The following is a 22,149-nucleotide window of genomic DNA, read 5'->3' as shown; positions in this document are numbered from 1 at the left end:
CATTTTTAAAATTTCCCTGGTTTTAAAGAGCCACTAACATTTTTTTTATTTCAAATATTTTATTTTTCTTATTAAGATTATTAGTATTTGTGCAAGGAGCTGGAGAGCCGCATTTTGATATCAAAAGAGCCGCATGCGGCTCGCGAGCCGCAGGTTGCCGACCCCTGACCTAAATTAATCTGACGTATAAATATTTTTAAAAAAAACAGTATTCGTTCAATAATGTCACGTATACATGTAGACCTACAAGATCTCGGCTGAACGCATTAGCTTGTCAATCAATATTTTTTAAAATAAAAGTTATTTCTAAGTGTGCTGTGTTTGTTATATCTTTAATTCTTTTATTTCTAAATAGTCCGCAATAAGTATACTAATTTATTTCCTGGATATGTGTGTATAAAAATAATTTAATAAAAGATCAGTACTCCTTTGTCTTAAATGTTGCTTGAATGTTGTCCGTTGTCTACACACTGTGTGAATGTTGTCGTTTTTAGAGTATTACCCCTTGTCTAAGAGCAGTATCAGTGTTGTCCCCTGTCTACATGTTGTGTCAATGTTTTTGTTGTCCCTTGTTTAAAATGTAGTATGAGTGTTACCGTTTTTCTAAGAATTGTGCGTACCATGCCCCTTGTCTAACTGTTTCATCCGCTAATTTTATTTATATTTTTGGGGTAAAAGCAAAAATTTTAGGTTTTTGTTTTTTTTAGAGATGCTGACATAGTAGATTCTGACAAATCCTTCTGTGTACAACATTGGAATAAAGCAAAACAACGTTACTAAATATCTTGGAGGATTCGAACCCACGTAGTTCATGCCTTGATATAGTTGGATGGGATGTCATGTTATAATCACGGCTTTTGGCGTCTTTTTAGTGTGGCAGGCAGGAGGAGGATCTTGCACGTAAGGGAGGTAAATACAAGTTGTTGTTTTTTTCTATTCTTTATCCAAACACACAAGGGGACGATAATTCCACCCAACTCTGATGGGTACCTAACTTATGAGAAGACGGCTGTGCATAGTGCTGAACACACTATTCCTTCATATGCCGAGGTCACAGAAACAGGTGAACTCTACTTCACCTGCCCCATGGACAGTAAAGTTCGAAAGGCGATCTTTACTTTACTTACTTATGTGTATGTTATGGGTGAACTATCAGTTATTGCAATACTACACTCTAACATAAATGAGTAGTTAACTTTTTTTATCGAGCAAAAAATAATAAATATCTCTTTCAAAAAAGTATTACAGAAGCGTATTTTCTCCAGCTGTGGTTGCGTGTGTTTTGACCCTACATTAGCCTGGCTTCAGAGGCGTAGCGACCCTTCCCGGCGCCCGGGGACAAACTTTCGATTAGCCTGCACCCCCCCCCCCCCCCCTCAAACTTTCGATTTGCACCCCCCCCCCCCTCAAACTTTCGATTTGTTTTTCCAACCCACTTTGGCGCCCCCTAAGGTCGGCGCCCGGGGACATATGTCGTCCCCCCCCCTTCGCTACGCCTCTGCCTGGCTTAGACATTATAAAAGCCACAGTGTCGTATCGGGTTGACCAACGCTAGTAGTTGATGGATATGTATGTAAAGGAGGAAGTCAAGTATGTGAGAAACAAGAAATGGTGAGGCGGGGTGGGAGGGCAAAAATAAATGATGCAATTTGTTTACACCTGTCTAAAGGGCAGGCAACAGGTTGTCAATCAATCGTTGGATGTGATCGATGATCTGACACCTGTCTGACAGACTGGCATAGGATGCGACATCTCCACTCACCTGTTGTATAGTAGTACATTGGGGGGGGGGGGGGGGGGTGGGGTGATGGGGGGTGGAGTCATCGATCGTTGGTGATGTCACATAAGTCGGTGGGTCGATGTTTTCATCATGAATTGTTAACACGTGTATGTTTAGACAAGGACTAGGTCGGCATCTGTACGGTGACTTATAACAGCTTGAACTGTGTTTCTTTCGTACTTTTTTTTCCGGTGGGGGGTACTTGAAACTCTCGGGGTATGGTGTACTTAAATTGTCGGGAGGGAGAGGGGGGAAACTCGTCAAAGTGTATATTTTTACTTCGTTTGTGGCTATGGGGGGGGGGGGAGGTAGACTTGTTGCGGGAGGGACGGTAAGCTAAACTCGTTAGATCTTGCCTCGCGGTTGTTAATCATAGAGTTACGTCCCTTTAGAAAATATTCATGAGAACGCTAAAACAGCTCAAGCCGGCTAGAAACAGTTGAAACACTATATGGTAGACTGGTAGACAATATAAAAAACTACAAACATGATAACGTTGAAAACACAGCAACTGACACATGACATACACATAGAAAATAAAACATACAAATGCACATACAATAGACACACGTCGTATACACATGAAACACAGTAGACAAATACAGATTAAAGAGAAAGAAAAACAAGTTAAACTAATTATATAATTTAAAAAATATAAAAAAGTTGTATATTATGTACGACTAACTCAAAAGTCTCGAGTTCGAATCTCGTGCTTGAGTATACTTGAGTCCACCCAGCTCTGATGGGTGCCTGGCTTACGTTAGGGTAAGTAAACGCGGCTGGGCATAATGTTGACCACACCATCCCTTCATATGTCGTGGTCACTGAAACAGATAAGCCCTACTTCACCTGCCCCTATGGTCCACAAGGTTCAAAATTGTACCTTAATTGTATGTATTATTTAACATAATAATATAGCAAATTATGTGACAAAGTATGTAACAAGACAAAGATAAACAGTCCCCACACACGAACCAAGCTGTTAGACCAATGTAGAGGATTAAACTAATCAGATGGCAGGGGAGGTCGGCGTGGTCGGGTCGGTAAAGTTCATGACTGCTGAATCGGGCAGATCAGGTTCGATAGCTGGGGATAGCCATTCTTCTAGGAGAGACAACTTCAACCTCAAAACAACTGCTGCATTGTTGTTTGTTCTTGAATAGACAAATGCCATGGGAGCAAATTCAGAAAGAAAAGCAGGCTGAATAATACTTAATGGTCCTTTAGGAAAATCTCGCCCAACGTTACAATTAAGAACCAAGAAGAAGAAGGTGTCAGGGTGTCATGTTTGTGAGGGATGGGCTGTGTAGATCTTTTCTTTTCACTCCCTTGTGGTACCGTATTGGATAAATTATTATTAGTAGCTGAAAATTCGCATAATCTATTCCAGTTATTTGAATGTCATTATATATATATATAAATGTGTGGGCTGAATAATTGTCCTTCAAATAGTTATTTATAAGAAGCCCCATGACGTAAGTGTTTGTTAAGCATTTTTATCAATGATAGATCTCAAAAAACCTGTCTTAACTGCCGTCATAGGTTGGGAATAAAAGAAAGGCATTCGTGACTCGACGAGCTATTCGGGCGTTTACGGCCTACGGATTTTACCTAATATGGTGTTGACGTTTCCGGTATGATTGACGGAATCATCCGATGGTGTTGAAATGTTCTATAGAGCGATTCCCGTGAATGTGACGACGTTTGAACCTGAATGACTTGATGACGTATTCAACGAGTTTCGTAACGTAGCCAGTTCATAGAAGTTGCTTTGTTCCCTGTGAAAATAAAAATAAAATCATACTACGCATCGGATGTTATATAAATAATGCTGTTATTTTTCTACAAGGGGTTGGGGCAGATGAAAATTTCGGGAGGGGGGGGGGGGCGCGTACTAAATTTTCCGGGGGAGTGGGGGGGGGGGGGGTGGACACAGGTAAATGTATATAAAAAATATATTTTCTATATAAATTATATTTCGTTCAAGCCGTCTTTCATGACCTTTCATAATAACGTCACACTTCGTCACAAAAAACCTCTTACCTCCACCCAACCACACACACACACACACACACACACACACACACACACACACTATTTGTGACATCACACTGCTTAATTTAAAACTGACTACAGTTTGAAACCTCCAACTCTCATACTGTCGTTTCAAATATTTTCTTTCTCCCAAGTCAACCAATCGGCTACGGAATAATTCAAATCTACCCACATAACATTTGTAAGACGTTTGTTTTGAAAGTAAACCCTGTTCGGATTGGACGAGAAAACTAGGGCCCTTAACTCTATTTATACTAGTGGACTCCGGCTCGGCCCGCTGTACCTTGTTGTCGTCTGCGTCGTATCTAGGTCACACGGCGAAACACATGTGCTGTAGTATTTTTGGTTGTCCGTGTTCACGACTGACTTGTAATACTTGTAATAAGTCTGACTTTATGCAACAGGTGTGGCCGGATCAAATTGTAACATTTCGTACAGGTGTATAGACAACAATGAAAGCTGGATAATCTTGTGACTTTATTTTCGTGTGTTCGGCTTCTCGTCAATACTTATTATTAATTATTAATAATTACCATCCATCAATGAGAATTGTGTAAACAAAACTGTTATAGTCTTGACTCCACTAGAGGACTTTCATTCAACACGAAAGGTGTGTTAGAAATCAGCTGACCACATTTTACCTTAGGCCAAATAAAAGTGAATTGAATTAAGCCTTATTAAGCTAACAATTTTTGCCTAATTTAATTAACAACACCTAGACTGAAGTGTATCAACCAGTTGTGTTCAACAAATTCATTTCACCATATAGATCTAGATCTACCTTGGAATGATTTGAATTTCTCCATCAACACTTTCTTTTTGAAGAGGAACTTATAGGTGAGTAAAATGTGTCTTTATATGTTAAAGAGTAGAAGTTGTCACTTAAATTTGTTAGTTAACAGTTATTGCTTTATGTGTCAATATACACTGAATATCAATATACTAATAATAAAAGTCTAATAACCAGTGGCATAAGCAGAGTTTTACTATCGGGGAGGGGTTAATAATAATAAATAAAAAATAGACCTCGTATAAGTATATGTTTCTATAGAGAGTTTGAGACCTACCGATTGTGGGGATTTGACATTGATCATTAAGAAATACAAAACAAGATCAAGACGTCGCCAAAAGCTGTAACTTAACGTGAAACTCACTGAAACAGCTGCCATTTAGAGGGTTCAGTTGAGGACTACTTCCACTGGGTCTTAAGGGTCTAGATCTAGGACATTTCCCCCACTTTATCCCCGGGACTAATTCTACTTTCAATAATCCCTCTGGGTAATGACCCCACTTCTGCCCCACTCTCAAGAACTCAAACCCCAACTATAAACTTATATCTAACCCTATACATATTCCAACATCTAACCCTAAGCCAAAGTTTAAGCATTTACCTGTCTCAAATTAACCCTAAGCCAACGCATTAGCCTAAAACAATCCTCGACCACAAACCCTAACACTAACCACATCCCTAACCCTAACGTATCCTTAAGCTATACATATCGCATCTATCTCTAAATGACACAGGGTAATGTCCTACTGGGCCGTGGTTAATGTCGGGGGGTGTCCGGGTGGATAATTGCCGGGGAGGGGGTAATGTTCTGCTCTCGCCTCTACCACCCCCTGCCTACGCCACTGAACCTAACGGTTAATCGTGTAACATATACTTTTACACCTAATACAACATGGCACCGATTCACAAACGCAATAGTACCATAATATAATCTAAACTCTCGATAAACCTATCCTAAACCTCAACCAAGTAAGATAAAACAAATGGTCAAGTCTCTGCTGTTGACTAGAACCCACCTTTGTAACAATCACCTCCGTTCTGTACAGTGCGAGAATGGTTAAGGTGTAATTGTTATTTACGCTAGCCATGCGTTATATGCAGAAAAAGGTTTGTAAACAATTGTAAACAAACGAAGTGTAAAAATCAGTAGCAACAGCAGTCAGGTCTTAATCATAATGTGAATATTATATCTGAAACAATTTTATGATGTTATTGTAACAAATCCTGTTACGTTAATATTTTACCTTTTAACATACTGGGTAATTGCAGGAAAGCTTATAAGATCAAGTAAGATATTTAGACTGAATTCTAAAAATAACATCAACCTGTTACTAAAGAGGCGGCTGACAAATCACCAACCGTATTTTTAAAATTTGTGACAGCTATATAACTACACCATATGTTTACTTGATAGTTTATGTATACCTTCCTATATAAGTACAATTAAAGGTGCTTGTAAAAATGCCAATAGGTCGTATAAAAAAAATATATTCAGATAGTATCGATACTCTAACCTTAGCTCTTACTCATTTCTTATCCGGAACCTTGGCATCGATCCCCATATCGTCAGCTACAACTTGGAGACGATTTTTTAGTTTTAATTTGTATATCAAGGCGTTTTAACTTTAATCCTACGCAAATAACACGTTAAAAATATATTCCCATTGGAACTGTTTGTTTTTGTAATTTTTAAAAATTTTATCTGCCTTTTATGTCATTTTTTCCCCATCATGTTATAAGTTCGCCATACTACACTGTAGTCACTTTTCTAACTTCCCACATAACAGGCCGGATTTGGGCCGCGGCCCGCTACATTGTGAACGACAACATTCTCTATGTCTGACAGCAAGGCTGTCCTTTAAACATGAACTGGTTTCTTTGTCCGAAGTTTGGAACACGGTTTTTCTTTTACGTCCGAACCAATTCATTCTTATCACTTTTTAAATGTGTTTACTGTAGCTGTTGACATAAGGCAGGAATTACGCGGGGGTTATGGGACCTGATCGATTGATTATTCAAACATAGATCACGTGGGTTGGGGAAAATTAAAATCGTGTTCCTTTTCAAGAGATTAACAAAGGGGGATTTTAATTTTTTGTCGTGTACCTTATGGTAGCATAGGGTAGACAGGTACGAGGCTGTTTTGATGAAAGGAATTATTCTTTAGACAACGTTGTACTTTGGTACATGAATTTTAAGTGGGGGAGAAAGGGGAAGGGAACGGGGCAGAGGGATCGGTCTTTTTATTCAATATGGGAGATAACTTTTTATGATATAGGTTTACAAGGGAGATAAGGGGAAATAAGTTTACGAACCGTAAGGGTTGTGTAGTATATGGTGTCGTGTTAATGGACTGTGTAATTTTACATCAGAATGGAAGCTTTGTGTGTGTATAGAAAGCCATAATACAAGCACAAATTATATGACTCAACATCTGAGATAATATCCCTCTCCTCCCCCCCACATCCAACGGATGTCATGTTCATACCCATGAAGATAATTAGCCATCAGAATAAGGGACAGTGAAGGCCATCTCGTGTCCACACCCTAGATAACTACCAACACAGATGTGTGCTCTACTAATTCGTGTACTAATGGGGGAAGGGAATTGTAAAAAAAAAAGTTCTCTATGTCGAAATATAGGTGTACGAGTCCACATAAAGTTTTTACTGATCGTGTCTTTAGTAGTTTCTCTTTCTCTCTGACTCTTAAGTTGTCTATTGTAGATAACGTAAAGCTTACTTGGTGTTGTGTGTGTCCTCTGTTGTGTAGATGATAAAAATAGAAATAATTTTGCCAGTATTAACCACTGTTACGATACAGAAAGCTAAGTTGGGTATCAGTGGCAATTACCCTCTTGTCAATTACCCCCTTGGGGAAATACCCCCCTCCCTGAAGTTTGAGAATCCTGACTCCCACTCTGTACCTATATATTACATTAATCCTAACTTTAAGAAAAAGACCACAACCTAAACATTCACCTCAGCCTAAAACTTAACCCAAACCCAACCCATGACATTAGTTTATAAGCCTGACCATGAAAATAACACAGACCCTAACCAGTTTCTTCCACGCATCTCTTCGCCCCCCCCCCCCAACCCCCCCCCCCCCCCGAATAATTTCAAGTGCCCCCCCCCCCCCGGAGAATAAAGTCTGGAAGAAACACTGACCCTAACCCTAACTGTACCTTAAGCTATTACCGGGGGGGGGGGGGGTTAATGTCCTTCTGGGCGGGGGATAATTATCATGGGGGTAATGCCCTGTTCCCGGCCAAGCTGCGGGTGGCTATATGATACCTCAACGGATCACATTATGTTTACATTATGTTTACTTAATGTGGTATATTGTGTATGCACTGTAGAGTATCAAGTTCTGCTCTTTGTGTCTGTTTTAGAAGCACTCGCTTCTCAATTAGAACCTCGCTCAAACTCGAAAAACACGTTTAGTGACGTCAAGAAGTCTACTCTCTAACTAAACGTGTGTAAACAGTTTAACAATTTCGTCGGTCGAGGGCAGTTTAATTTTGTAGTGTGCTCGTTTTGCAGGTGATGGCTTTTTCTGTGTGTTGACTTTGTTGTAAATAATCTGTGGTGGTATTTGGACGCTTCGTCAGAAAATGGTGTTTGTGTTTTGAGCTTTTCATTGCTAATGCAAGTGGATTTATTTCGTCAGAAAATTGTTTTTGTAGCTTTCTTTCCATTGCTAATGCAAGTGATGGATTATTTCTAACAGCTTCATTAATTGGATTTTTTTTTTGTTTAGCGAACAGTTGCATTTATGGTTGAAATGTGTATTGGTCATTGGTTGCCTGTCCATACAAGTTGTTAACTGTGATCTACTGCCTATTGTAATCCCAGGCCATTGTGATCCACCATCTAACATTTTGTGTTGGCTACCGTGGTCTACTTGTCACCTTTGTCTCCTGGTCACCACCGTCTATCCGCTACCATTTTGTACTCACCGCCAAGATCTAACACCTAACACGATAAACTCGTCTATGTAGCGACCATACGACTTTGATGCGACCCGTTAGACTCCGCCGTTACGTAAAATTTATTTTTATTCTTAACTCAAGCCTTTTGACTTGGGACCTTTTAACATAGGGGGAGGGGGGGGGAGGGATCGTCATCAGATGACGCCCCAAGTCTCGACTCTGAACAAACAGCTTCCAAATATAGAACCACCGCAAACATGGCGGCAAGGTTGACAGTGTCAAGTCACTTCCTCTCTCCTCTTCTGTCACTCGTATGTTAACTGGTACCTAAGCCCTCGTCCTAAATCTGTGCGGATGTTCTTTTATCAGCTGTCTGCTCTAAATATAGACTTGCTTATAGATTAATATACTTCCGGTAAAATTAGATACGACTTGGAGAAAAAAAAACATTAAATTAAAGCTGTTTATGGATGTTGTGTTTGGAATAATTTTCTATCAATCTGCCTTAAGCGTTTTTAAAGTATTCATTTTAAGTAAGTGTAGCCAGGGTTGGTGCTAACTATAAGGCGAACTAGGCGGTCGCTTAGGGCGCCATCCCTAGGGGCGCAAAAAAGGTTTAATTGCTATTATCAAAAAGTACCTAAAAATTAATAACTTTGATTATCTTTTAAAAACTATAGATGGTAATATACAAAGGTGTAGCGATCTGTTTCGGCGCCCAGGACGAACTATCAATTTTGCACCCCCACCCCAAAAATACGTCTATATAGGCCTATATTCGCAATGGTGAAAATGCAACCCCACCTCCCTGATTTGGAAAGGTCGGGGCGCTTTTTACCAGTCACTTTGCATTTTTATTTTGGTGTCACACAGTTGATGTAGAAAACGATTAAATGAGTTCGTAATGTACATTTCGAACATTTCAAACGGTTATCCAATTTTAATGTTGATTTAGTGATCGCTCCAGCGCATGACGGGGCGTTCCAAAACACGTGCAATTTTGGTTTTTAATAGGGTTTGTAAGTCTCGTTTTCTCTGACTTGGCATTTTAAATCTGTTGTGGTGTACAGAGTTTTGTAATGACGGGGTGTTCAAAGTATTGTAGGCCCTACTTGTTTGGTAAGTTTTGATGAATCGTTTAGATTTGGGAGTAACCGCTGTTGAGGGTAGTTGAGGGTCTAGTTGAATGTGATTTGTAGTAGAGAAATGAGAATGTAGGTGATGAGGTATCGTAGTTCTGGAGTTCGGGAGTATCGAGTCTAGTGGTATAAAGGTATCAAATTGTGTTGACTGTTAACGTGTAGTAGTAGGTCCAGTGAAATCGTTGTTGATTGGGAGTATCGTTTTTAGAGCTTGGTGAAGTTGGTGTCGTAGTTCTGGAGCATCGAGTCTAGTTATGTTTAGGTATCGAAGTTTGATATGTGTAGTGAATAGAGTAGAGTATATCGAGTAGTCGAGTTTATCGTGAGTTAGATAATTTTAATTCAGGACGGAACACACTACAAAGAAGAGTATGCGTTCTCTAGCTGACCTTTTTTTTTAGTTTTTTTAGGAATCTATATTACCACTCTTAAAGTATTAATATATCATATTATATAGGCTGGAATTTATAACTACACGTAAACTTTGTTTTTTCAAATTAAGATGTTTTTTAATGTAATCATTAATTACAGCAATGTCTTAAACAGTTACCCGCATATGATATTTTTGAAGGGCGTCCCTTTACTTAGGGGATCCAAAATATTAATTTTATTCCAAAGGAAAATAAGACATAAAATATATGTCATCAAAATTGGTAAGATGTGTGTTATAATAAAACTACAATTTTTAGACTTTCAAACAAAACCTACAGTTAAGCAGTCAATGTGTAAAATATGTTCTTTTGACACAGCTACATAGCTATTATAAAAGATTTCTTATAATTATTATCTAATGAAATTTAAAGCGTTTTACTGTGTCTTTCAAGTATGTCTTAGTTACACTTGGTTAATTTAGCTATTCTTGTGCAAGGTTAATTCCCTTGAATGAAATTTTGGTATTTGGATTTCCAAATGGGAGGTAATTCATTGCTTAACTTTACATTCATTTCAAATTCCTGCACGTTTGGTTGACCGCTTACTTATTAATACAACTTATTACAAGTAATTATTTGCCATTGTGAAAATTATATAGAGCAGAAGTTCTAAACAAAATAGTTTGGTTGGTTTTTTAGCATTATCACGTTAAAAAACAAATACATCAGTAGCCATTGTATATGGCAATACTTAATGATAGTAGACATACATTATGAGATAGTACAACAAATGCGTCTAAAAATTGTCTTAGCCGCAAATACTCTATCTATATATTATTTATATATATAATTCTCTTCCTGGGGACCATGCGAGACACCACGTAAACGCACGCCGTTACTCCCCCGCTCTCTAGGCATTTAGCTACCACCCCCATCCCCACCATTCTGGTGAGCTAAGGTTCACCCCGAATGTTTACAATCGTAGAGCCGTTCGAATTAGTAAGGGCTATTAGGGGCAGATAATTTAGCTTTTAAACGATTTGAAACTAAGGAGAGGTAAGAAGTTCTGATTGATATTTTCATTGTCGTCCGTAAACTGTCGACACGGGCGGCTGGTTTCAAGCTGGGGTGGGGGGTAATGGTAGGGAGGGTATAGTCGAATTCATTAACTATGGTCTAATTAAGTGTCTTTTTCATATTTTTCACCCTCTCCTAAAGGATTCATATATAACAATTGTAGGCTGGAATCTATAACATTTATAACCTTTTATTTTTCAAAAACAAAACAAAAATCGTTACATAATCACACAATATAGACATTTTACTTTACAATTATAACTAAAGACAATCAAGCTAAAAACAGGTATTTTTTGTTCTGGAACTTATTTGGGGGGGGGGGTCTGCAGAGAGCCCAAAACTACAAGAACTGGGGTTGTTTTTTTTTTTTCAGTGTTTTTTTTCTAGACTTTTTTCTCCGGGGAAGAGGGGTGGGGGGTAAGCACTTGAAATTTTTTAAGGGGGAGGGGGTGGACTATGTCGTAAAGTACAAAGTAAACTAGTGGACTTAGCAACTATTTCAATAGAATGTGATAACGCTTGCAGGCTGGAGTTATAGGGATTAGTACAAACTTTTGAGACGAAGGGGGCATGTAGAATTTGATTTTGATGTGTACTTATAACGTGTATGCAATTGATACGAAATTAAAATGTCACTATTAATTAATTTTTTTTCTTATACATATGTTTTAGCAATTAATTTGTGTGAAAGGGGGCGTTTTATTAAGTTTTGCTAGGGCGCTAAATAACCTGGCGCCGGCACTAGGTGTAGCGAGGCCATATATTGATCACAAATCGAAAATTCGTTATCGAAATCACAGATGGTCACGTGCACATTAGTGGCAAGGTGTAAAGCACAGGTAAGGGATTGCCTTACGTCACAGTTCACTAGGCTAACCCTTGACCTCTGACCTTTCACGAATAAAAACGGTATTTTAACCGCCTGTTCCAAGTTTTTAAATGACGCGATTTTTATTCTGCTAATCCTATTGGTGGAAGCACAAACCACACCGTGAGTTCGTTGATGTGAAACGGCTTGGTGTGTCACAGGCTTATGTCGTGATTGTTGATTAGTCTAGATACGGTTGGCTGGAGTCTTTGGTAAGGTGTAAGTCAAGGGGTCGAAGGGTAACGTGTGGGGGTCTATAGGTATCGGGGGGTGGGGGACTGCGTAACGTGTAGAGAATGGGTGGGGGATCACTGGGTAGTGTGTAGAGAAGGGGTGGGGGTCAGTAGGTAGTGTGTAAGGACTGGGGGTGCTAATGACAAGGGTGTTCCTGGTTTACCTGACACACGACCGTTAAAATGTGTACAGCTGTGGGTTTTACCTATCAAAGTAGTATGGACCAGAATATTGTGGACTTTACCTACACTGTGAGTTGACTTTAGCTTACATTATATAGAAAACTGAAAACTATACCTATTTAATTGTATAGCTTATCGTTAGGCTTAAAGTCTCGATCAATCAACTTGTATTGATTTCATACTTCAGTTTATTGTCATTAAATCAATTGAATGCGGATTATAGCTACCAATCATTTTAAACTTGTAAACTAGCGTGACAATTTTATATTGCGTTTATTGTCTTATGTCTTGACTGTTGTATGTCTAATAACAAACGGTGAAAGATTTAGATTTTATAAAGGTTGTGTGTGGGCAGTTTTATGCCCAGCCACATTTACTTTCCCCTCTCGTCATTTCCCCACCAAACCTGAAAGGACTTACGGACCAGTTACGAACTAGAGACTTCCAGTGTCTGTAGTGATTTGCTCTATCTCTCGACCTAGCCGTCCTGTGGTTGGGCGCTATCGCCTGTTTTTGACGCCTATCTTTTCTGTGTGTCCATCTGGTTGTGTCGTCTAACTACGTTTGTGTGTCCATCTGGTTGTGTCGTTAACTACGTTTGTGTGTCCATCTGGTTGTGTCGTCTAAGTTTGTGTGTCCATCTGGTTGTGTCGTCTAAGTTTGTATTCAACGTGTGTCCATCTGGTTGTGTCGTCTAACATCGTTTGTGTCCATCTGATTGTGTCGTCTAACTACGTTTGTATGTCCATCTGATTGTGTCGTCTAACTACGTTTGTGTGTCCATCTGGTTGTGTCGTCTAACTACGTTTGTGTGTCCATCTGGTTGTGTCGTTAACTACGTTTGTGTGTCCATCTGGTTGTGTCGTTAACTACGTTTGTGTGTCCATCTGGTTGTGTCGTTAACTACGTTTGTGTGTCCATCTGGTTGTGTCGTCTAACTACGTTTGTGTGTCCATCTGGTTGTGTCGTTAACTACGTTTGTGTGTCCATCTGGTTGTGTCGTTAACTACGTTTGTGTGTCCATCTGGTTGTGTCGTTAACTACGTTTGTGTGTCCATCTGGTTGTGTCGTTAACTACGTTTGTGTGTCCATCTGGTTGTGTCATTAACTACGTTTGTGTGTCCATCTGGTTGTGTCGTCTAACTACGTTTGTGTGTCCATCTGGTTGTGTCGTTAACTACGTTTGTGTGTCCATCTGGTTGTGTCGTTAACTACGTTTGTGTGTCCATCTGGTTGTGTCGTTAACTACGTTTGTGTGTCCATCTGGTTGTGTCGTTAACTACGTTTGTGTGTCCATCTGGTTGTGTCGTTAACTACGTTTGTGTGTCCATCTGGTTGTGTCATTAACTACGTTTGTGTGTCCATCTGGTTGTGTCGTCTAACTACGTTTGTGTGTCCATCTGGTTGTGTCGTCTAACTACGTTTGTGTGTCCATCTGGTTGTGTCGTCTAAGTTTGTATTCAACGTGTGTCCATCTGATTGTATCGTTAACTACGTTTGTGTGTCCATCTGATTGAGTCGTTAACTACGTTTGTGTGTCCATCTGATTGTGTCGTTAACTACGTTTGTGTGTCCATCTGATTGTGTCGTTAACTACGTTTGTGTAAAACGTGTGTCCATCTGGTTGTGTCGTCTAACCACGTTTGTGTACAACGTGTGTCCATCTGGTTATGTCGTCTAAGTAAAAGTAAGTGGCAGATAGAACTACATTAGGGTGTTTCACTGGATATAGATTTTTTCAAACAGTTCACAGCCTATAGCAAAGCTGCTTGACGTACCTTTAGAGTACCCTAGTTACCAGACAGGCCTACAGTTCGTGCAAAAGCTTCATCTAAATCATCAGCACCTCTTTGTTAGGTTTAAACTAAAATATAGAAAGTGTCCACTGTTGTCCTAGTTTGTTTTTTGTTTAAATGTCAACTTCAGCCCAAAGTCACCTGTACAGGTAATCTTGTAATTAATTTTTTACCTCTCTGACGAGCGAGTTCCGGCCCTCGTTTTAAAGGTTTCCTTACTAAAACGTCAATGGGAGGATGGATGGGGGAGGGGGGGGGGGGTAACATGCACTTAAACCCCTGTCTGTTTAACTTAGGTCTGTCTTCTTACGGTGATCAAATACTTTTTTCCTCAACTTTTTTTTATCCGTCTCAACATCATTGCAATGCGTCATTAGTGCGACTTTTATTGAGATCTACGTAAGGGAAAGAATTCGGTGCGTTTTTTTTTATTTCACCATTTGAGTTGATGAGTTTGATGTATAGCAGCAGTTCTCTCCCCGCTGTTCTATTGTGAAGGCGTACAACTCGGCTTTGATACAAAATGTGGATTGTATTCCAACGTCAGATACGAAACTAAATAAAAATATACTAAAAGAGGTTCATGTTTCGTGAAAGATTAATCTAGTGTCAAAACTTGTATTTCAAGAATTGGAAGCGGAGAAAACAGAATAAAACACGGTTTATTGTGCGACTATTTCTGTGTGGAATTGTATTAGAGTTCGGCTAAGGTTTCTTGTTGACCTATTGTGCTTAGTGGGGCGTCAAGATTTGGGTTTATAGTGGTGTGAGATTTTCCTAGCTTGGAGTTTCTGATTTATTATCCTACTGTGCATTAGTACCTGTTTCAGTAAAATAGGAATAAATTTACCGTTAATATATAAGGAAATTTACTATTCTTAAATGTATTCCAGTTATATAAAAATTGTGTGTTACTCACTTGTTCATATATCTGAGGATTATATTTATATTTAATAATCATGAATGGAACAGGCTTTCAGAATTTCGAATTGTATTTTGTGTTGAATACTACTACTTGGGCTTAGACCTTATTTATTTTAGTTTCGAATTTTCCCTAACCATAATTATCGTGTAACCCTCGACATAACGCTGTGTCACTTACTTTAGGGATGGTGAGAACTTTAATACGTTTTGTTCAACATCCTACAACGCACTAAAGATTTACGTAAAAGATTTTTGTTGAACTACACCTTACGTGGGAGGTGTTTGAACGTTGCCAATAGACCGTATCGTCTTGCTACGCTGATTTTTTAACTGATCCACCTGAAGGTTTGATACTACCAAACCCAATACAATTCTACACCTTAGTGTATAGGTGTGTAGGCTTTGTGTGTTGGTGTTTAAACTTTTTTATGTACTGTCATTCATGCTGGATCTAGTGAGTTGCGTTGTATAAGTTACTTATACTATCTCATATTTTAAGCAGTAGATTTGTGCTGTTTTGGTTATATAAATCTAGTGTGTTGTATAAGTTACTATCTCATATTTTAACAGTAGATTTGTGTTTTTGTAGATCTGAATCTAGTGAGTTGTATCAGCTACCATCTCATATTTTAAACGGCAGATTTGTGCTGTTGTGGTTATATGCATCTAGTGAGTTGTGTTGTATAAGTTACTATCTCATATTTTAGTGTTGTATAAGTTACTATCTCGTATTTTAACAGTAGATTTGTGTTCTTGTGGTTATACGAATCTAGTGAGTTGTAGCAGTTACTATCTCATATTTTAGCAGTAGATTTGTATTGTGGTTATAATGGATACAGTGAGTTGTAAAGTATAAGTTACTATCTCATATCTTAAGAGTAGATTTGTGTTGTTGTTGTTGTAATGTTGTGGTATGGCATATGCTACTATCAATCAGACATAATCTACTATCAGATGTTTTAAACATGTGTAGATTTGTGTTTGTAGTAGTGGTGCGGAATGACATATACTACTATCAAAAAGACATAAGCTACTATCATATGTTTTAAACATATGTAGATTTCTATTACTGTAGTTGTAGTAGTGTGATATGGCATATGCTACTATCAGATATTTTAAACATGTGTAGATTATTGTGCTGTGTTTGTTGGCTAATTCGTGTCATAAATCGTAAACATTGTGTGTAGATAGTGCTGCAGGTATCGAGAGAGAAGTAGAATTAGCGCTAGCACTTTATTTAACCTGTATGATTCATCACTTTGGAACGTTCACAACCGGTTCGGTTTTGTTTCACATCAGTTGATAGATATGTGGTTTAAGTTTTTAATTAATTCTATATAATTGTTTTTAATTTTCGTTAACTCTTAGTTAAAGGATATAGGAGACTATTTTTATACGAACGTAAATGTAAAAACGACTATGTCGTGACTATATCATAGAGAAACTATAGCGTAGATTTATTTTATTTAAAGAAAGTGTGTTTACAATGAGTGGTGTACATTAGCGGTTTAAATTTTCATCGCTAACGCTGGTACGGTACTGAAATCATATCTTGGCGAAATAACAAGCCACAAACAGGAAGGATTGTGTTAAAGTTTACCTACACTTGGGATAGACTTGGGATACATATTTTCTAGCACCAGAGGGCGCTAAATGTTGTGCGCACACAGGAACCTTGACGTCATGGCTGATGCTGACAGTTCCAGGGTCAGCATGACGCACCAGGATGATTTCGTCACGATGACGTCATCGCCTGAGGTATGAACTGTAACAGAGCATGAACTTGTCTTTCAGCATTTGTCGTTACTCAAGATATTTAAAGTCCAGGAATACCAACTAAACTAACAGGTCCAGTCCACGTTTAAAATTCAACCGTTCCAGTTATGTTAAAAACGAAATAGTCCAAACCAAGTTTAAAGTTGAAGTAGCCCAAATAAAACTTTCCGTTATGTTATTGTGAAAGCCTTTCATCCCTTATCTCCTCACTACTTCTATATTTTTTTTCTTCAATTAGTTTAAAGATTTTAATGTTCCTTATGCAACTTGTTTTCTGATGTCAGCACATAACTAAGTATTAAACAACTACACATACACTCGTCCAGTGTTTCTTCCAGACTTTTTTCTCCGGGGGGGCACTTGAAATCTTCGGGGGGGGGGGCGGACACTGTTAAAAGTATATATTTTCTATATAAATTATATAAATTTCATTTCGTTCGGGGGGGCGGTAAAAATTTTTCGGGGGGGCTTCGCACCCCCGAAGAGATGCCTGGAAGAAACTCTGCACTCGTCCCTTTCTTCAACAAGAGGTAGATATGTATCTGATGAAGCAACAAAACAACGACATGTTCTTTGTTTCAACTGTGTTTATAACTCTAAAAACTTTCACGTCATTCTGAAAGTCTGTTGTGACTCCAAAGTTACATTACGTGATTCTAAAACTTTGATGTAACTCTAGACAGAGTGCCATTCACGTAATTCTGAAGTTCTGATTTGAAAGTGACTTTCTGGAACGCTCATGCTACTTAAGTCAACGTGACATTCACGTGATCCTGAAACTCTGACGTGACCCGAGTCAACGTGACACGCCATGACTCATGTTCCAGCTTTTTCTTCTTGTCCCCGCTACCGTCATCCTCTAATCCAACACATCTACTCTACCCCGTGCCTCGTTTTCAACTGTTTGACGTGTCAATGTTTGAGCTTTTCTGCTAATCCAAGTTCACAAGCCTCGTTAAACGAGTAACTTTCATTGGTCAATTTTTTATATCTTTTAACAGGACGTATAAAATAGACATAAGAAGCGAATTTAATGGGTTTGATGTGCATAATTGCATAGACTGACCTCACTATTTATAAATATATCCTGGATATGACTCATGCACATTTCTAAAGTACTTTATTTCTAAAACATGCTGCTTTACTGTATATTTTTGTTGTACCTTTTTAAGTCGATAAAGCAATGCCTGTTTTCTCCTATTTGTTACACATTTCTTAAAATCTTGGTGTCGCGTTAAAACATTGGCCAATACCTAATTAAAATTATTGTTTAACCTCCCATCATCCTCTCTTCATATTTCTACTTAAAACTTAAACAATTTATGTTTATTAATGATACTCAGCCTCGCTAATAGTTCGAAAAAGTAGAGCTTTTAAAAAGCGTGAATTTCTCCAATTGAATGTTTCAGACTCGGCGATAACTAAAAATGTCTGTATACACTGACTATTAGTATTGCCCTTTTCTGTTCATAGATTGGCCATCCAGAAGAAAATATCCTCTACACACGTCGCACTATCCAAGATTCGATTTCTCAAAACGATTCGATTAACTCAAACGTAGAATACCTTGATGACAGAAACAGCATCGATACCAGTGGTATAAATCAATCAGAGATCGGGATCAATACCGAGCAACAATCAAACACCGCTGAATCGAACCAGAGAATCGATTCTTCAGAGGCTGGGATCGAAACCTCAGATTCTTCTGATCATAACCAAAACCTACAGCCAACCACAGTCACCACACTGACCACTCGAGGGCCAGACAGGGGCGACAACCAAGGGGAAAACATGGGTGAAAATATTTGTCTGGAGGAGAAGCTACGACAGTTTCAGAACGACAACAAAAAAGGTAACTGATTTTTTAAAAACTTGTTTTTGTATTTGAACTTCAACTGACTTGTTTAGAGGTCGTGTGTCTTTGTTCATCAGAATCTAATTTATTAAAGTAGCTACTGCTAGAAAAAAAAACTATTTGTAAATAAAACAGTATATCATCATATCCAGCTACTGTAATGTACTGATCACCATATTATACTGATCACCATATTGCACTGACCACCATATTGCACTGACCACCTTATTGCACCGACCAGCTTATTGCACTGACCACCATATAATTACACTGACCACCATATTACACTGACCACCATATTACACTGACCACCATATTACACTGACCACATATTGCACTGACCACCGTGGTACTAGCTAACGTGATCTCCAATATCCATCATTATGTTAAGTTTAACCTCTGAGATATTCCTAACCACAAAAACCGTACTTTGCAAACAAACACATTTTTTTTTTAAGTTAACCGTTGCGCATTTTTAAGAATTCTCACGAACTTCAACTAATTAACTAATTAGCAAAGACGATGTCACGAAGGCACATCGATGTAGTCTTACTTGTTTAACCAGATTTTTCAACATTCTTTGAACCGTATGCAAAAGGCGTATTTGCTTGACCAGATTTGGCATTTTTTTGAGCCTATAACGCGAAAGATTTGAGCAGCATTGCAGACCATTTTCTGAGCACTCCGCCCAACTCGCACATTAGAGTACACAAGTGGTATTAGGCAGATGGGTCAAACTAATTCTAGTTCTGAAGATGTTATCGAAGATGATGACGACGATAACACGTCAGCTGATAATTGTGGTAATCTTAGTAATTATCGATCAACGTTGGACGATGATTCCGACGATGATAATGAAGAAGAAGAAATGAATTCTCTCATTTTAAATGAGTTGTCTTTGTGTAGTGGTAAGTTGTTGCGAATTTAAACGCCGTTTTCTGTTTGTTTGTTTTTGATAATTGTCGGTTATTGAAATGGTGGTATTTACATTTCTAGAATCAGTTGAAAGAAAATGCAAAATGTTGAAATTCTCGTAGGCATGTTGGAGTCTGGCGAAGTTGGGGCGAAAAATCTAGTTTGAAAATATCTATTTTGAAAGATCTCATTTGAAAATGTGTATTTTGAAAAGATCTAGTTTAAAAATATCTAGGTTGAAAACAAGAACTGTAGAGTTTGCTTTTTACCCGATCAATGTTTGTTCGACTCAAATAGTTGACTTAGTAGTTTTGTGTTTTGATTTTATTTAAACAACAGCGCCAGTTTTTATACCTGTTCTAAATAGACTGTCGCCTATACAACCTTGACATAACGGAATAACAAGGTGAAAATATCATGTGTGTGCATATATATATATATATATATATATATATATATATATATATATATATATATATATATATATGACTAATCATATATAAGATGATGAATTTTTTTATTTTAATTAATATTAATGGAGCAATGTATAACTCCACTCTTTAAAAAACCTTGCATACACCCGTGACTTAAGCAGCAATACAATTTAATGATTGGAAATCTGTCAGAAATTAAACACCAACATAAACAGCAGTAAGTTATTCTGCCTGCCGAGTGAGAACTGTCATAACGTGTCTGTAGCCTAGTGTCCCAGATTTGATACGGCTGTATGAATGTACACCCATGGACGTGACTAATGAGGATAATTTAATGATGCAGTGATTAGCACGTCAACCAGTTTAGCACCTTGTGCCATTCATTCCTAAGTTTAATTTTGCCTACTGTTATACACGGGCTTCTGTGTTGTTACAATGGATTGTTCAGATTTTTTACATGAGTTTTTATTCTTGTCTCAAATTTCGTCACATAGTTGAACTAGCATATGCAGGCTTTTAATTATTCATAACTAAATCGTGCCATTAAAAAAATGTAAACCGAAAGTAGTCAATAGCCAGTAGTTGTAACTTAATGTAAGACTATTGTCGTTTTGAGTGTTCTTATGGGAGGGTGTGTCTACCCCTCCCCTGTCTTCTCCACTCTCGACAAAAAATTAAAGTCGTCATGTCGACTTACTGGAACTCGGTTTCTAAACACTATTTGTTTTTTATGCCATTCTGTATTTACAATCGACCGGAGATCAACACCGACCTAAAACCAATTCCACTTGACTCAGAGTCATATAGAGAGATAACGACGATTTTTTTTCCTTAACATCATATTATTATACCCATTATGAATCTAACACTTGTATTTAATCGTTTACCTGTGTGTAAAAATCTAACAAAGCCGTGTTTTATTACAGATGAGAAAGAAGACACACGAGGGACCTACAACTCCTCTCACATATCCGACCTCGAGAAACAGAGGCGGAGGAATCTCATCTTCGACGAGGAGCGGTTCGAGGAGACGTTCCTCAAGTGCCTGATCTGCCGGGAGGTCTACAACGAGTACGACAAACTCCCCAAGATGCTCCACTGCCACCACACCTTCTGCATGGACTGCCTGTTCCAGATGTACCGGGTGGAGGGCGAGTTCCGGCAGTCGCTGACCGGCGTCTTCCGAGACCGGCCCATGACGGTCAAGATCCAATGCCCGACGTGTAGAGAGGGCGTCTTGATCTCCGAGACGGAGCTCCGCCGTCTGCCCAACGACCACACCATCATGGAACTGCTTTGTTTCGTCAGCCAAACCGGCAAGCAGGAGGTGCAGTACTGCACCAAACACCAGATGCAGCCGTTGAACTTTTTCTGCGAGCCGTGCGTCATGCCCGTCTGCTGCGACTGTACGGTCATCGACCACAAAGAGTCCAAAGGTCACGTGGTGGTCAACGTGGACGAGGCTATGGAGAAGTACACGCCCATTGTTGAAGAAACTCTCGAAGACATCAACTCAGAAAAGGCAGACCTGGCCATGAAGCGGGATTCTCTTGACGGGGCCCAGAACGACTTGGATGAAATACAAAAAGACTTGACCAACCAAATCCGATCCGTCTTCGACAGCATCCGTCAGCAACTGGACGACCGCGAGAGAGAACTCTACGACATAGCGGACTCGGAGATCGAGAGGAAACGATGCGTGCTGGACAGCCACATGAAGGTCGTGGTGGACAGAGAGAACCAGCTGGACGCCGTGTACACGGAGCTGGAGAGGGCTAAAACTGACCGGGACATTAGTTTAATCTTCACCGGACACAAGACTGCCCGGGACGCCCTGGCCAAGACTGTAGAGATCCCTCTCAACACAACCAAAGGGTTTTCAGTGACGTTTCAGTTCAGCAGTCGGGCTGACTCCAGCATCAAACAACAGGTGGGGAATTTGGGGGATATTATATTCCATTCTTAGGCACTAGTTCACGGGACATTTTCTTTCATATAATACTTTGTTTCATTTTC

The 22,149-nt window shown here is 38.9% G+C and overlaps 1 protein-coding gene across 3 annotated transcripts; it reads left to right on the top strand.

Moving 5' to 3' along the window:
• The first annotated feature begins 727 nt into the window (after positions 1 to 727).
• On the top strand, positions 728 to 22,149 carry LOC131928423 (tripartite motif-containing protein 3). 3 transcript variants are annotated; one of them, XM_059284455.1, is made up of 3 exons: positions 728 to 909; positions 18,403 to 18,781; positions 21,060 to 22,149. In XM_059284455.1, the coding sequence occupies exons 1-3, from the start codon at positions 835 to 837 to the stop codon at positions 22,097 to 22,099; spliced, it is 1,494 nt and encodes a 497-aa protein (XP_059140438.1). In that variant the 5' UTR covers positions 728 to 834; the 3' UTR covers positions 22,100 to 22,149. The 3 variants fall into 3 exon arrangements, with proteins under 3 accessions (XP_059140438.1, XP_059140439.1, XP_059140437.1); XM_059284456.1 differs by lacking the exon at positions 728 to 909 and adding an exon at positions 12,393 to 12,502; XM_059284454.1 differs by lacking the exon at positions 728 to 909 and adding an exon at positions 16,790 to 16,911.

Source organism: Physella acuta, unplaced genomic scaffold (genome assembly GCF_028476545.2).
Source record: "Physella acuta isolate Inbredline_101_S28 unplaced genomic scaffold, ASM2847654v3 ptg001500l, whole genome shotgun sequence".
Taxonomy (NCBI): domain Eukaryota; kingdom Metazoa; phylum Mollusca; class Gastropoda; family Physidae; genus Physella; species Physella acuta.
The sequence above is the reverse complement of the archived record's forward strand: the minus strand, read 5'-3'. Positions and strand labels throughout refer to the sequence as shown.

Coding starts and splice junctions, on each gene's coding strand:
- LOC131928423 (XM_059284454.1), top strand. CDS start 16,807: ATGTTGTGCGCACACAGGAACCTTGACGTCATGGCTGATGCTGACAGT. Junction 16,912..18,402: donor CGATGACGTCATCGCCTGAG/GTATGAACTGTA, acceptor TTCTGTTCATAG/ATTGGCCATCCAGAAGAAAA. Junction 18,782..21,059: donor TCAGAACGACAACAAAAAAG/GTAACTGATTTT, acceptor GTTTTATTACAG/ATGAGAAAGAAGACACACGA.